The sequence below is a fragment of the Temnothorax longispinosus genome, chromosome 4, assembly GCF_030848805.1.
Source record: "Temnothorax longispinosus isolate EJ_2023e chromosome 4, Tlon_JGU_v1, whole genome shotgun sequence".
Classification (NCBI taxonomy): domain Eukaryota; kingdom Metazoa; phylum Arthropoda; class Insecta; order Hymenoptera; family Formicidae; genus Temnothorax; species Temnothorax longispinosus.
The window spans coordinates 10,988,762-11,004,790 of NC_092361.1; the positions used below are offsets into that span (position 1 = coordinate 10,988,762).

Below are 16,029 nucleotides of genomic sequence, written 5' to 3' on the forward strand. Positions count from 1 at the left end.
ATTTATCAATAATCGTTATTCGCTTCCGTACGATTACGTGGAGTGAATAACTTATTCTCCTTCTTCTTCTTTATTTTTAAGTTAGGCTAACACGTTTTCTGCCACATTAGAGTAAAAAAAATGTTCTCGTATTATATTGTAAATAGTTTTTTAATTTTGTAAAAATAGTTGTAAGTGTAAAAGGATTTTTGTACATATGTAACTAAAAATATAATGTAGTAATATGTAAATATATTCTGTGTGTGTTTAAATATAAAATTTCTTGAAATTTGTGATTTTTTTCCTCAGATAATATCTGAAAAAAATAAAATATTTTACATTTAAAGCGTTAATAGTTGTATCATATAATTTCATCCCCTCCCTTTCCCCGCACTTATTTTTTCTCTCACATTTCTCCGCTCGGAGCATCGCGTACAAGCTCGTCGATCGCGATGCTCTCGCTGCGGAATCGTAAGCTAAGACGGATGGATAAGCTTATGCCACGGTCTTACATACAGGTCTTGCGACTCTGGCAAATTTCAGTGGTGGGGGTGACTCAGATATTGAAGCAATTTTTAGTTGTTTGCATCGTTGCAATTTTTAGTTGAGTGACATAACCTGTAAATTTCTCGTTTAACATCGTCTCTCTGCTCTTCTCGTTAGCGTTGTTGTCGTTTTCGTAATTATATCGCGGAATCTCGGAATATACGTATAATTATAAGTGTTTAGTATTTTTGATAAATGTGTAAAAAATGGGGAGATCGTGCGTCGTATGCAAGTCGAGTTATAAGAACGCGACCAATAATTCGCTGTTCAAAGTGCCGGCTGACTCCGAAATGTTAAAACTGTGGCAAGCTGCAATACCCGGTGAAATAGAGTTGAAGACGTCTCATTTCGTTTGCAAAACGCATTTCGAGACAAAGTACGTGATCACAAAGTATGTGAAACGGGATGTTAACGGAAAAATCATTGCTGAAGTAAGTGATTTTCAGGAGATTTCTTTGCAACATGTCAAATTTGATTTTTATGTACTGTTTATTTTTATTTTGAATAAATAATATTTATCTTTTTAGGTGCCATTTAAATATCCTCGGCTAGACAGTTCTGCTATTCCAACAATATTCGATGTCAATACATCGAATAAATCTTTGGCAGTGGCTTCAGTCGCAGAGTACGCAATAGATTCTTCCCCAATTCACCAAGAGACGCAATCATATGAGCTTCCTGTTTCGACTGCGCTGATCAACAATATGGGCGATCAATCAGAAATCGCAGGTAATTTGCAGTTCAAATTCTCCTTCAATCATATGGTCGGTATAATGTTACTCAAATCACTTTTTTCCATCATTAGCTGCAGATGATGTTTCTGTAGAAAGGCCACGGCTTACTTCTGCAACTCAACTCGCATGCACCGAAACGACAATTTCTCTGGACAGTCAACAGAGCTCCGAAACATCAGCACCAGCACAAACGACAGTGCCAATATCGGAGTTACCAAGAGGATTTTATCTGTCAACTGTGATAGTCAACGAGGGTAAGTTAAGAATTATCGGAGTTTTTCTATTAACAAGATGCTTCTCGTTTTCTATTAACTTCTATCAAGATTCACGTTCGTACACTCATATTCATGACGAGAGTAATCGCAAATGTACCAATACAAGAATAAGGATGCGTATTCGGTGATGCAAACTTTTTTGATTTATCATTTGTTTATTCTTGGGGTTGCTCGCCAAAGTTTATAGAGAATCTTATATACCGTATATACAGTTTGAATGAAACAAAACCTATTGCAGGTAATACCCATCGCGTGGGTGATGTGGAGGATAGGCAAAACTGCTCGGCTGTGATTCCTAAATCGTGGAGTGTTGGAGAATTGTCTGGCAAGAGTCTCTTGTTTTCACATGCTCGAGCACTGGTGAAAAATGGAGTAGAATCACCAGTGATTGAGAAGTGTGTGATTCTCCATGCCGACAAAACGCTAAGTTACCACGTTTATGGACACGTCGTCAATCTCGCAGAAGGAAAGCTTGCGGAAATCTTGGACAGCACCGGAGCATTGTCGCATATTTTGACAAATTTCGAAAAATTGAACCTATGCAGTGGAATAGGCGCCGTTAGTGTTTATCACTTGCTTCAAAGACGGTTTTGAGAGATGGCACCAGAACAATTGTTCGCTAATCTAAAAAAAAAAAAAGAGATGTGACAACTGCTCGAAACTGCGAAAAGTCCAATTGCAGAAGAAGGCGCGATTCAAGAAGAGCAAAACGCTGAATCGAGTTTTCAGCTCTTCAAACCCCGTAGAAAAGAAAAAATTGGAGGCAATGCGACGAAAAAATAGTGTCGAAAGACGCAAGAAGAATCGAGCTAAAGCACGCGTAACATTGTTGCTGCAATCTTTGAACGAGACCAAAGATGAAATGTCGAAGATAAGTGCTGAAAGTCTCGAGAGAAAGTTTTCCGATTTAAAAGTTCCTGATTCTTAAAAAACTGCACTCCGAGAGATTGTTGAAGCCGCGACGAAGAAGGATGCAAAAGGCCGACGCTACACAGAACAGTGGATAATGTTGTGTATACTAATGAACATCCGCTCGCCGGCATATTACGAGTTTATGCGGAAAAATAACATTCTGCCGTTACCTTGCACACGCACGATTCGGGGCTACTTTTTATTAATAAATATGAAGTGCGGTTTCGATGAAAACTTCTCGCAGCTGCTGAAGAAGCATTTTGAGCGTAAAACTTCTTTCCAACGCCACGGTGTGATTTTGTTGGACGAAATCAATCTAAGAAAATATGTTGCAGTGTGCTCGCGGAATTTGACGTACATTGGCTTGACAGATTTCGGAAATGATGGGCCACAATCGACGAGCATCGACGATCAAGCAACTCATGGTTTGGTTCTCATGTTCCAACCGCTTGCCGACACGTACACACAGCCCATTGCTGTCTTCGCGTCAAAGAATCCCGTTAAAGGAGAGAAATTAGCAAAATTAGTTGTTAAAACTATCATCTACCTCGAAGAAACCGGAGCAAAAATTCACGGGATTATTGCTGACGGCGCGTCAACAAATAAGAAAATGGGTGCTATATTGGGTGTCACGAGCTCCATCGACGATACGAAAACATGGTTTAGCCACCCTCTCGACAGCGACCGAAAAGTACTCGTCTTCTCCGATTCTCCTCATCTGATAAAGACCATTCGAAATCGGCTACACAATAAAAAACGACTGAGGGTAATTTGCGAAATAAATGAATTAAAAGACATAAAGACGTAACCCTTTTGCCTGCTTTAAGTTTTTTTTCTCGCCGCAGCGACGAGTCGTGAATTCGCAGCACATTTCTAATCGCGTTTTCATAAATCGTACAAGGGTTGCTGTAATTAATCTCAAAGGGTGCATCTCGATTGCATGTAAATAATAAAAACCTTTACAATTAGCCGAGGAAATGTTATGCAGTCAATTTTTCCGTAGGTCAGTTCCACAAGTAATTACATCGAGAGGAAGTACTTCGTGGATTTGTTTAAACTTGATAGTCAGCACGTGGGAAACGCTAGAGCGTGTCCGAAAATCACGCAGAGACACGTTTCCCCCGACAATATGCGCGTCAAAAATGCGCGTTCGACTTGCGACACAGGTATTTTTATTTATATTACGACATTTGTGCGACGAAAAATTAGCAGCTTTCTTGACCGTGCACACGGCGAAAAGAACATCAATAAAAAGTTGGCTATTTCTTTATTTGTGATAGCTGTGCCAAGTTATTTGTTAAGGGCAACTTTACGCGATCCGAAACCTTTTTTATCCCCTGTTCACCTAATGATTTTTGAAGTGGCACGGTAGTGAATTCGATTCGCAACACAAAAAAGTGTAACGGAAGTGAAACTTCTTTGTACGGTAGTAAGTTCGATTGTGCGACACAAATAGTGTAACGAAAATTTGACCAATAGGTGTACGGCGTTGGCGAGATGGTTCTTCTTCTGGCACGGTAGTAAGTTCGATTATGCGACACGGAAAGTGTAACAAAAATTCGACCAATAGGCGTACGAAATGAAACTTCTTTGGTACGGTAGTAAGTTCGATTGTGCGACACGGAAAGTGTAACGAAAATTCGACCAATAGGCGTACGAAATGAAACTTCTTTGGTACGGTAGTAAGTTCGATTGTGCGACACGGAAAGTGTAACGAAAATTCGACCAATAGGCGTACGAAATGAAACTTCTTTGGTACGGTAGTAAGTTCGATTGTGCGACACGGAAATGTAACAAAAATTCGACCAATAGGCGTACGGCGTTGGCGAGACGGTTCTTCTTCTGGCACGGTAGTAAGTTCGATTATGCGACACGAAAAGTGTAACGAAAATTCGACCAATAGGCGTACGAAATAAAACTTCTTTGGTACGGTAGTAAGTTCGATTGTGCGACACGAAAAGTGTAACGAAAATTTGACCAATAGGCGTACGGCGTTGGCGAGACGGTTCTCTTCTGGCACGGTAGTAAGTTCGATTATGCGACACGAAAAGTGTAACGAAAATTTTCGACCAATTGGCGTACGAAATGAAACTTCTTTAATTGGTACGGTAGTAAGTTCGATTGTGCGACACGAAAAAACGTCACGAAATAGTGTCACGAAAATTCGACCAACAGGCGTACAAAGTGAAACTCCTTTTGGATCGGTAAGTAAATTCGATTTTGCGACTCAAAAACGCGTCACGAAAATTCGATTAGGCGTACGGCACTGGCAAGACGGATATAGTGAGAACTGCGTATAACACTATATTTTCGAGTTGCGGGCGGCTTGGAGTGACTAATTCCGTTGCATTGTTTTTGTATTAATTTCAGAAAAGTTATGGCAAAGCCTTGCCTTCAGAAGTTTCACTTCTAACGCGCGTGGCGACCACACGCATGATTTTTTTTATTACAGATTTTTAGCAATTCCGTTGCCGATGGCTTGGCATTTTACTCAAAAATGTACGGTGCTTGATGGGTGTGAGGAGACAATCTCCTTTTGTAAGCGTATCAATGACATTTTCGACGCGCTAAACCGCAAATCTCCCAACGAAGATCTTATTACGCCGGACACTAAAGACTACAAGGTAATCTAGTTGCTGAATAATTGAAACGCTTATATGACAAGGGATCATCTAATCACTTACAAAACATTAAGATTTATACATTTATATATATGCGTATATCCATAATCATTCACAGGTGTTAGAGAAGTCCCTGAAATGGCTGAATCAGTGGGAATGGGCGGTACGGAAAGGTGACATAACGGATGACGAATTTTTGACCCGAGAAACAGCACAAGGTTTGCGAGTATCCCTTCAATCCACGATGGAGTTGTGTCGCTACCTTATCGAAAAATTCGATTTTCAATACTTGTTAACGGGAAAAGTCAACCAGGATAACTTGGAAGTAATTAGACAAAAATATTTCTCATGTATTTTTTCCGAAATTATTTTTGACGCGTTTTTCACTTTTCTAGAAATTTTTCGGCACTATACGCCAAGCAGCGGGATGCAATGACCATCCAAACTGTCCAACGTTCTTGCAACTGTACAAATTGCTCTCGGTGTACAGCATAATCAAGCCGCCGAAGGATGGGAATTGCACAGTTTCGGACGAGGCATCGCCACAAATTCTCGTGACATTGAGCGAGCTAAAATCTCTGTATGAACAAAACGATGAGGCAAAGAGTGCGAAGTACCGTCGAGAGATTCAACAAAAGTTGGACGCTACTTTGGAGCACGAGAATTGGGATGCCGACGACGTCATCGAGTATAACCCCGACCTTGACTACTCTCTTTCCCTAACCCTCGATTGTATTATATATTACGTGACAGGTTTTTTATTTTAATGACTTTTCCGTGCGCCGCTTTCCATCTATTTAATCAGTTGGGTAAAAATTTACTAACACCGCTTACTGCTTACTGCTTTGTCTCAACCATGCATGTGGGAGATGTGTTTTTGTTTAGCCCTTTGCATGCAGAAATAGTTATTTGTGCAACAAGTGCTGTAAGATGAAAATTCACGGGTGCGGAGTTGACGCACGAGCCTTCGGCTTGCACACCCTATTTTATGTTGCAAGTGCGTGGAAAGTGGTCTATCACGCACGCGTAGCGTGCGTAATGGGCCACTTTCCATGCACGTGTTACATAAATATATTAAATAGTAGTCTATGTGTTCTTCTCGCCTCTGGAGTAGTCATTCTAAGCATTCTATGGATTTTCTAAAGCCAATACATTCTAATTCCAGGTTATCTCTGCAAGCAAGTTTTAAAACTTTACCAATCGTGCAGTATTTGTGTTCAAGCTGTCCGATCAGATTCCTCTTCTCAATCTTCATTGACGAAACTCGTCGATATGAAATCTCGTGGCGGATTAATTCACGCCAATCTGAAATTTTTTCATCTTATACGTCACGTAGAAGCATGCTTCGCGAAACATTCCTCCCAAATCAACGTGTTCGATTTGACGTTGGACAAAGTTCTCGAGACGTACGAGTTTACGTTTCCATGCAAAGAGCACGCATCCGCTATTTTATCCTTTGCGCTAGTTTATTATATCCGTTTGAGGATGAGGCAACATGCGCATCAAGAAAATTTGAAGTTAACAAAAAAATTTGTTGTAAAAAAGAAGCTATCAAAACTTACGAATCAATAAAGTTATATTTTTACAGGTAATAATCGTGAATATTGTAATAGTGTAATTTATTTATCCTTTAATTATCCTATCCCATCATATCCGTAACGCGAAAAATAATTAAATTAATAGAGCGCTTGCGCCGTTAAAGAGAGAATACTGTCTATCTCTCTCACATGCAGGAGCACTCGATAGCTGCGCCTCTTTCGGTCGGACGCTGAACTATCTAACGTGTCTTCGAGAAGTGAGTCGCCCCCCACCATGGGAGTCGCAAGACCTGTATGTAAGACCGTGGCTTATGCCCACCGCGGCGCGCGAATCAGCTGATCAACGGCCGCGGTGATGTTGCTCGCGCGAGCGTTTGCGGGGGTACGCTGGTGCGCGCGTTCGCCGCCGCCGCCGCCGTTGATTACCTTATCCCCCTGCCTCTCTCCTCCTCAAATTATTCTTTTTGAAGTCACGCGCGGAATTCGAGTCAATCATTTCGCAAAATGGACGTGCGCTGGAAACATTCCTGGACGTCGATCGTGTGCGGACCCACCGGTTGCGGGAAGACGATCTTCGTGAAAACCTTTCTCCGACAACTATCTCACATGTCCGACGTACGTTTCGAGAAAGTTTTGTTTTATTACGCGGAGTGGCAGGAGGCTTATCGTCAATTACAATACGACGCGCGCGAGGAAGCAGCGGCGAAGAAAAATATAATTGAATTTTGCGAGGGATTGCCACGTCCGGAAGATTATTCCGCCGATCCGCTTTCCCCCAAATTGGTGATAATAATCGACGATCTTATGAGAGAATCGTCATCGAGCGACGCGATCGTGGATCTCTTTACCAAAGGCAGTCATCATAAGAATCTCAGCGTAATTCTCATCTCGCAAAATCTTTTTCATCAGCGACGCGGGCAACGCGATATATCGCTCAATGCAAATTACATCGTAGTTTTCAAGAATTCTCGCGATCGTGCGCAAATTCGTCATTTAGCGCGTCAAGTCTTTCCCAACGATCCAAAGTTTCTAGAAGAGGCGTACTACGACGCCACGTCGAGACCGCACGGGTATCTACTACTTGATCTGAAACAATCGACTCCGGACGAATATCGATTTTGAACGTGCATCTTTCCCGACGATACGGCACATTTCGTCTACGTACCGCGTAGATCATTTTCCAACGGTTACGTATAAAAGACGTGCACTAGCGCTCACGCTGGTCAGTCGTGTAATTTTCTCGCGATGGAAAAAAAAGAAAATAACGCGAAATCAGACAGAGCGACGAAAAACGCCAGACGCTCAATCAAAAAGAAAAATTTCTCGAGGCGTTGTTGTATTTGAACAAAAATCAATGCGCGAGCTTTTTACGGACCGCTGACGATAAATTAATACGGTGTATCTGCGAATGCGTTTTCAACACGCTCAAAGGTAACGTTCCGCTCGAACGACGTGAAAAAAAGCGATTGAGCAAATACAAAGCGACGCTGCGACACATCGCATCAAAATGCAGTAGTTTGAAGGCTAAAAAAAAGCTATTGGTATAACAAGGCGGATTCTTATTTTATATTATCGGTCCTATATTAGCCGCTTTACTGTCGCGAATTATCGGCGGTAGAGATTAAAACGCGCGTTATGGAAAGGACAAAGAAGATGGTTTTGATCACTACGGAAAATCTCGAAAGAAGGCAGCGCCATTTATCGCAACAAACGCTTCCCACTGCGTTTGCCGTCGGTAGCGAACGAACGATGGAAAATAGCGAAAATTCGGAGAACGCCAATATTTCCGTCCGTACACCGGGAACACCTCTATCGCGACTCGATGCGGAGCTGAGTCACATTCTTAATTCACCCTTACCACTCGACGTCGGGGAAAAATGGAAAAAATATAAAGATGCACTTTGGCGATATCTTTATTTTGTTCGTGTAGCGCGAAAGCGAAATCGGGACACGCGCAACGATGAAGAGGACGAAAATGCGGACAACGATATTCGCGAGGTCCGTGACGACAACGACGTCGACGACGACTACGTAACGACGACAACGCGCGATCACGAATGGGCTTCACACTCTAACGGTATTATGGCGAAAAATGTCGTCGCGGCCGCCGCCGCTGCTGCTGCTACCGTCACGTCAAACGAGCGTAATTTTGATATGTCGAAAAGCAGTAAAAGAATACTGGATAGCGTACCAAAAACTTATCGCGCGAATGCTCGCTTACTGTTAAAGTATTTGTTCAATAAAGCAGTTCTGAGTAGAATTAGCTGGAACGAAGATGGAGTCGTGACTATAGACGGCAGCGTTATAAAAGATTCGAATATCGACGACATGATAAACGAGGCTATGCGCGAAAGAAAAATTGTGAAAGCAACGGGGAGACTTCAGTTCGCACGATTACTTCGCGTCTTAAACGTCCCCTCGGTACTAGTGAAAAATAAGGAAATATTAACCGCTAGTTCTTCGAACATCGCGACATTTCGACCTTCCAGAAGTTCCACACCGACAGAGACACCGAAAAGTACCGTTGATTCACAGCAGGTGAAGAAAAGACGCTTACTCGATTGGAGTAAACAGAAATGACGGAACTTGAAAAATTCTACTACGATTCGTGACATTACGCGGGATATTCGGCAACGGATAATCTGACGCGCGCCGCTAAACCGAATTTCTCTCGTAACGAAGTCACGCGTTGGCTCGAAACGCAAAACGCTTACACGTTGCATCGTCCATCGCGCAGAAAATGTCCACGGTTGCATTACAACGTGTCGAATATCGACGATCTGTGGGAGGCCGATTTGATCGAGCTCCGAAATCTCAAAAGTTACAACGACGGATATTCGTATCTTCTGGTGATTATAGACATGCTTAGTAAATATGCCTGGGTAGAACCGCTACGAGACAAAACGAGTAAGCACGTGACGACGGCTTTCCAGCGCGTGCTCTCGAAAAGCGACGGGCGCGTACCGGTATACTTACAAACGGATAAAGGTAAAGAATTTATCGGGCGTCCGTTGCAAAAGTTTCTGGAAGGAAACGACATTCGTTTTCGCGTAGCCCGTAATCCGGATATCAAAACTGCCGTCGTCGAGCGCTTCAACAGAACGTTGAAGGAGCGAATGTGGCGCTATTTTACGCATAAAAATACGCGGCGCTACGTCGATGTTTTGCAGGATATCGTAAGCGCTTACAATCACACCCGCCATTCCTCCATCAGAATGCAGCCGGCTGTCGTTACAAGAGAAAACGCTCGTGTCACGCGCGAAAATATAGTTCGACGATGGAGGAAGAGCAAAAAGATAAAACGCGCACGAAAAGCTAACTACAGCGTCGGAGAACTTGTTTGCGTCAGTAGAACAAAAGCTACCTTCGAGAAAGGATACGAGGGGAGGTGGTGTGAAGAGATATTTCGAATTCACCGCGTTCTCGAGTGGCGAAAACCACGCGTGTACGAACTGAGCGATTTAGCGAATGAGGTCATAGACGGTATTTTTTACAAACAGGAATTAGCTAGAGTTGAGAAAAACTTGCGGGAAGAAGAGTTTATCGTCGATCGCGTGATAAAGATCAGGGGATGCGGCGCTAATAAACAGGTGTTAGTTAGCTGGCGCGGTTATCCCAGCAAGTTCGACACTTGGATCCCCATTTCGAATTTAACTTCTCTTCAAGATGAGGGAGGACCAATTTCTCATGGTTCTTCCGAGCAATAGCAGTATGCGCTATTTTCCGGAAAATAGAACCTCGTCATTCGTTACGGAATTACCTCAAAATGTTCACTTACACGGCGAATGGGAAGTCGCACTTAGCGAGATTTAATTTCCCAGTACTTTTTCACACGTACGCGTTCTTCAACATGAAATCTTCTTCTTCGATACTAAAGCAGGAGAGAAAGAAGCACAGGTGTCGCGTGAAAGGTACATTATTCTGCGGCATTTACAAAAATATCAGAGACCTTATCTCGGCGATTAATACCGCGTGCAAACAAGCTGACACGCACTTTTATTTGGATCAACATGAATAGACCGGAGGAAAAATCGTCATCCGCATTAGATGTAACGCAAGTGAATGCGATCTGATACATCATATGAGCGTTTCCGATACTCTTCTACAAATACTCGGTTTAGGACATGCTCTTCTCAATACTGCCGAATACTATGGCGATTACTGCGCTAAGCTCGATGCAATTTATCCTATTTCCAAAAAAGTTTTTACAGCGACTTATATTAGACTTGGTTTTATTAACGAAAAGACCGGTGTGCAAAAATTTTAGAAAATTTTCACCGTCTGTGAAGTTGGTCCGCCTTTTTCAAAAATTGAAACAATTTATTAGAGTTCTGGATTCCCCAGCAAAAGTTCTAGAGTTCTCTATAGTTTTTAGAAAGAGTTCCGTCATTTAAAGTGACGAAAACACCACTTTAAAAATAAGGAGCTAACTTTACGGCGCCCGCCATTTAAAAAAAAATGAATTTTTTATGGTAGTTCTGGATAGATTTCGATGAGTTCTAGAGTTCTCTATAGGTTTTATAGCGCTACGACCAATAATTCAAAAGTTACAGCCACCCAAAGTGCCACACCTCGAAAATTTTCTAAGTTCCGAGGGGTACACTTTTTTTCGGAAATCGGCAGTTCTCGCGGGAGTTCTGGTCGCCCCCCGAAGAGTTCTATCGAAAACTGTTATGGCCCGAAGCGCTCCGACCAATATTTCAAAAGTTACAGCCCTTCAAAGTGCCACCCCTAAAATTAAAAACTTTCAATCATTATTTTAAAAAAATCGCCATATACGGTCCGAGCTTAGATCTAAGGCAGTTCAATATTATTATTTATATGTATATTAAGTACGCGTATTTTTCAACATATTATTTAGAAATAACAACTTTAAAAAATTAATCAACCCCACTGGCCATTATTTCTTTATTCTTCCTCTTCACAACGTTTCGGCCTCAATCAGGCCCTTTTCAAGTGAGATGTTATATATTATACATCAAGCAACAACCAAATCACGTGTCGCCCGACGCCGCGTCCAAACCACATCGTGCGCACGCCAAAACTAAAAACGAATATGTCAAACGAATATGTCAAAAATGTCAAAAATATATAAGAACCCGAAGGAATGTCAGAATTAAAACGTAGAAGCTTACATAATTGTTGCATCGAAGGAGTGAGATTGTAAAACTCGCGAACATCGCTAGCGTAACCGTGAATAAACTTATTTTCTCCACACGGTCCGCAACGTGCCATATTCAAAGTCACACTGGCGCAAAACATACACAATGACAAATTACATTACAATTAAGTCGTGTTCCCAAAATACCGCAGGACAGGCCAAGATCACAAAAGTTACCATGTTCTGAAAGTATATAAAAACAATCGAATTCCACAGCAATAGCGTTAACCACGAATTTGAACGCTTTAAAAAGGTTGTACAGAAGAAACTTCTTAATTTTGAAATTAGTGACACGAATTGTTATTTAACTTTTTTACGTTTGGAAATTGTTGATATCGAGAATCGACTGCGGGCTAGCTTACCACATGACGTAATATCTAATTTTTTCATTTACAATAGTGATTTTATATCCAGATTCAGTCGATCGGTCAATGAAAGATTGTGTAATAAGTTTAACTCGATTCTACACTCGTCTACACAGATTCCTCTGTATAATTCTTTTTTAAACTTTGACCATAATAAATGGGTTGTAAATACGAGTAGAAAACAGATTCCAGACAGAATTCTTAAATTTCTGAGTCTGGGAGATAGATTTGCTCTTCCTATTAATCCTAAGGACAAAATAGATCGTGTAGGAATTGTTATGGACATAATTAAGAATTTTGAGTGTAATACGTATAGAATTGATGAAGATTTGTTGGAAGAAGCGCGTATCCGTATAGCCAATTCATTGTATAAGTTTTTAAGTAATGACAGGCACATCAGTTACATAGACAGATTCATTTTGCAGGAGTTTGATTTTTGCGTAAGATTTCTTCGGGAGAATGATTATGTCTTCGTTACTAAAGCGGACAAAGGCCAAGTAACTGTAATTATGGACAGGAACATGTATTTTAATCAAATGACCGTTTTGCTCAGTGACAGTTCTACTTACAAAAAACTAAACAAGGATCCGATAAAAAGAATAACCACAAAGATTAATGAATTAAGGGCTTACACCTGAGTAGAATTTTGAAAAAATCGATTTTTTTTTGCATTTCTTGAAAATATGTAGTTTCAAAAATATTGTGTTAAAATATTATTAAGAAATTCGAAGAATTGTGGAAGTTACGGAGGTTGTACTGAAGCGGGGCGGAGCGGAGCGTAGCGGTATCGCGCCTTTTTCGCCGGTATCGCGAGATAGCTCTCTCCTCTCAGGACTTCGTGTTTTTCGAGAAGCCTCTCCTCAAGTCGTCATCGGTTTAACAATAAAAATTAGTTCCGCGAATGTTTATTATTTGTATCTCGACTTTATTATTTTCGCTCGCTGATATTTATATTGTTTTTATATGTTATTCTATCTACATTTCTTATAAACGTGTTTACATGTTTTTCAGTCTTTTGTTATTTGTTACTTTTCTATTATTTGAGATTTAAGGTCTTTCAGCGGTTAAATATATGTGACGATGTAATCGCCACAAGCCAATTATTCTGTAGCTTTGCAGTAGTGAACATCGTTGCGTTGTTTCGTAGTAAAATTTTTGTAAAACATGGAAAAAAATACAAACTTTACCCTCCATTCAAAAGTTTCAAGGGAAAGGCGAAAGTCAACAGGAGCATATAAATGTCGATCAAAGAAAAGAAAACCTCCCAAGAATCATTATGAAATTGAAGCAGAAAATAATGAGTTGAGTACATCAGCGAAGAAATTGCGAGCCAGTCATGTGTTAGAGCCCAGTATAAACGATAACATTGGTTACGTAATTTTAAATTTTGCAACAGTTTTTTCGTTTATTAGCGAACATGTGAAGTGCAAAACATGTGGGAGTAATATTAGTTTTGCCAAATCATCAACACGTGGTCTCGGTTTCAAAGTGCAAATTCTGTGTCCTTCCTGTGTGACTCAAAGCGTATCTTCGTGTCCGTATATATCAAATGCCTACGAAATAAATACGAGATTTATCTTTGCAATGCGGATGATAGGTATTGGATTAAGCGGAGCAAAAAAATTTTGTGGACTTATGGACCTTGCAAAGCCCATAGCTCAGTCCTCGTATGACACGGTTGTAAATCATATTTCAACTGCTTCAGAGGCTGTATTTTATTTAATTTCAAAAGAAAGTGTACAGGAAGAAAAAAGTCACAGAAGCAAAAGAAAATCAGAAAAATGCGGGAATAACCGTGTCCGGGGATGGTTCGTGGCGTAAGCGAGGATTCGATTCTTTATATGGAGTTACAACAATTATTGGACATTATACTGGCAGAGTTCTTGATTTGTTTATAAGTTCCAAAACTTGCAAGGCATGTGAACAATGGATTGGACTGGAAGGAACAGCAGATTATGAAGAGTTTCGAGAGCAACATGCACCCAATTGTCAGATCAATCACACAGGGTCCTCTGGAAAGATGGAGGTAGAAGGAATGTGTCACATGTTTCAACGATCAGAAGAAAAATTCGGTGTCAAATACGTCAATTACATAGGCGATGGAGACTCCAAGACTTTTCCAGCAATAGTTAATAGCAATCCTTATCCTGGCATAATAATAACAAAGAAAGAATGTATTGGACATGTACAGAAACGAATGGGTACGAGACTTCGAAATTTGAAGAAAAAAACCACAGGACTTGGTGGAAAGGGCAAATTGACAGGGAAATTAATCGATGCACTTACTCGTTATTATGGCCTTGCAATACGACGTAATTGCCACTCACTTGAAGCAATGAAAAATGCTGTTATGGCTACTTTTTATCATTTACAATCAACTGACCAGAAGCCGCAACATGACTTGTGTCCGACAGGAAAAGATTCTTGGTGTAAATGGCAAAAAGCAAAAGCTTTGAATAAACTAGACAGTTTTCACCATGCACCCGCGCTTCATCCAGATGTTGTAAAAACTATCGAGCCAATATACAAGAATTTATCTTTAGACGAACTTTTAGAAAAATGCGTGGGAGGTTTTACACAGAACAATAACGAGAGCTTTAATAACGTCCTTTGGCGCATAGCACCCAAAATCACCCACAGCGGCTGCTGTATTATGAGAATTGCTTCTTACATAGCAGCCTGTACATTCAATGCAGGAAGCAAATCATATCTGCAAGTCATGGAATACTTGGGTATTAAAGTTGGACCAAATGCCAATAATTACTGTGAGGAGGCAGATGAAAATCGTCTTCATCAGGCCGAGATCCAAGCCGCGAATGCAACACGGGAAGGAAGAATTCGTCGTAAACAATTGCGAGCAGCTGATGCTGAGAACCTGCTTGAAATTGAAGGACTTTTATATGGCCCCGGAATCGCCGACTAAAGGTAAAATTAGAAAAAAATTTTTTTTAAACAATTTCATTGTTAATTAACAAAAAAAATTTTTTTTAAATTATTATTAATAATTTCGAATCAAAATGAAACTTTTTTGCCTTTTGCATTTTTTTCGTAAGACGAGCCGTTTTCAAGTTATAGCATTATAAACAATTGATGATATCCAAACCTCTTCTCAAACTTTAAACGCGTTTTTCTCGAAACATGGTTTTAAAAACCGGTGTTCACGATATCTCGAGAACGGATCGATAGATCTTTTTGAAATTTGGACACGATATTCTTGGATGCTTTGTCTAATTAGCTACGATTAGACTTTTATAAATTTTTTGTGACAAATGTTTAAAAAATGCATTGGTAACTTGAAAAAATAGGTTAAAAATCGACTTCAAACTTCAAACAGCCGCCATTTTTAAAAAAATTTTTTTTAATTTTATTCGGCCCGTAGCTAACTGTCTTATCTATCACTAATTAGGAATTTAATGTTTATTTTTGTTCCAGATGACGTGACAACCCAAAATGGTGAACACCGAAAAAAAACGGGGCTTACGCTGACGCCAATAAACTATATTTATTGTTAATAAATTTTAATTAAAAAATTCACAAACGTATTAGAATACATGCTCTTTTTAACAGAAAAAAAATTTTTTGAATAAAGCAATTATTTTCCGAGAAAAAAATTCCCAAAATATGGTCACTTTACTCAGGTGTAAGCCCTTAATGCTGCAGTCTGGGTTATCCTCGATGTTCTAAGCTGATGCGGTCGCTACCGCTTGCCATATACGAAATCGCTGTCCGTCCAGTAGTTTGGGAGGCCTCACCCCCTACGAGAAATGGACTGGCGAGTTACCGAAGTTGGATCACCTCAGAACGTTCGGAGCGAAGGTGTTCGTTCTTGACAAGGACCCAACGAAGGACAAGTTTGCGCCTAGGTCAGCCGAAGGGGTGCTCATTGGTTACCCACGAG

General features: G+C 40.6%; 1 protein-coding gene and 2 pseudogenes across 1 annotated transcript; all 3 read left to right on the forward strand.

Annotated features, from left to right (window-relative positions):
* Positions 1–731: 731 nt before the first annotated feature.
* Positions 732–6,659, forward strand: LOC139811429 (uncharacterized; annotated as a pseudogene).
* A 450-nt stretch (positions 6,660–7,109) lies between these two features.
* Positions 7,110–7,727, forward strand: LOC139811352 (uncharacterized). The gene is made up of 2 exons (XM_071775599.1): positions 7,110–7,272; positions 7,306–7,727. Exons 1-2 carry the CDS (start codon positions 7,110–7,112, stop codon positions 7,725–7,727), a joined length of 585 nt encoding a protein of 194 aa, XP_071631700.1.
* Positions 7,728–13,144: 5,417 nt separating this feature from the next.
* On the forward strand, positions 13,145–15,054 carry LOC139811430 (uncharacterized; annotated as a pseudogene).
* The last annotated feature ends 975 nt before the right edge of the window (positions 15,055–16,029 follow it).